General features: G+C 60.6%; 1 protein-coding gene across 1 annotated transcript in view; it reads left to right on the top strand.

Annotated features, from left to right (window-relative positions):
• Window positions 1-538, top strand: part of VOLCADRAFT_100094 (uncharacterized protein) — a gene marked incomplete at both ends in the record, with an annotated part of 2,865 nt that overhangs the window by 497 nt on the left and 1,830 nt on the right. Inside the window, one exon of the mRNA XM_002958741.1 lies at window positions 73-215. Within this exon, the coding sequence (XP_002958787.1) occupies window positions 73-215 (143 nt within the window). The remainder of the gene's footprint in view (window positions 1-72; window positions 216-538) is intronic.

Genomic DNA, 538 nt, shown 5'->3' with positions numbered 1-538 from the left:
GGAGGGCAGGACAGGTGGGGGGTGAGGGAAAATTTCCTAAACCCCCATCCCGCACTCCCCTCACCTCCTCAGGTGTTTCTGTTTCTGCGGCAGCTGGGTGTCCCCAACGACGACATCGTGGGCCCTATATTCCGGTGGAGGGCGCTGCTGGCGGAGGACGTGGACTTTGAGGTGACCACCGTCAACAGGGGGGGGGGGAGGGTATTGGGGCGCCCGTGCAGTACCGGACCGTCATCGCTGTTAATCCCGTCCATGGTGGCGGTGGCGGTGGCGGTGGTGGTGGTGGTGGTGGTGCCATGATGCATGACACGGAGGTGCTCGTGTCCGGGGTGCTAATGTGCACCTGACAGTCCTCGAGGGTTACCCCTTCGCAACCACTACCTGGGGCAGTTGGCCGGTTGGTTTCCAGTTGGTGGTTTGGGCACCTTTTCAAGCTACTGAAGCTGCTGTCTTGCTGTCTTTTAACTCCTCTCTTTTTCCCAGACGGCTCCACCGCCGCCCCGCCTTCCTTTTTATGGCATCAGCTTCTCTCGTTCGT

The sequence above is a fragment of the Volvox carteri genome (assembly GCF_000143455.1).
Source record: "Volvox carteri f. nagariensis unplaced genomic scaffold VOLCAscaffold_104, whole genome shotgun sequence".
Lineage (NCBI taxonomy): Eukaryota > Viridiplantae > Chlorophyta > Chlorophyceae > Chlamydomonadales > Volvocaceae > Volvox > Volvox carteri.
Note: the sequence above shows the minus strand (reverse complement) of the source record. Positions and strands in the feature narration are given on the sequence as shown.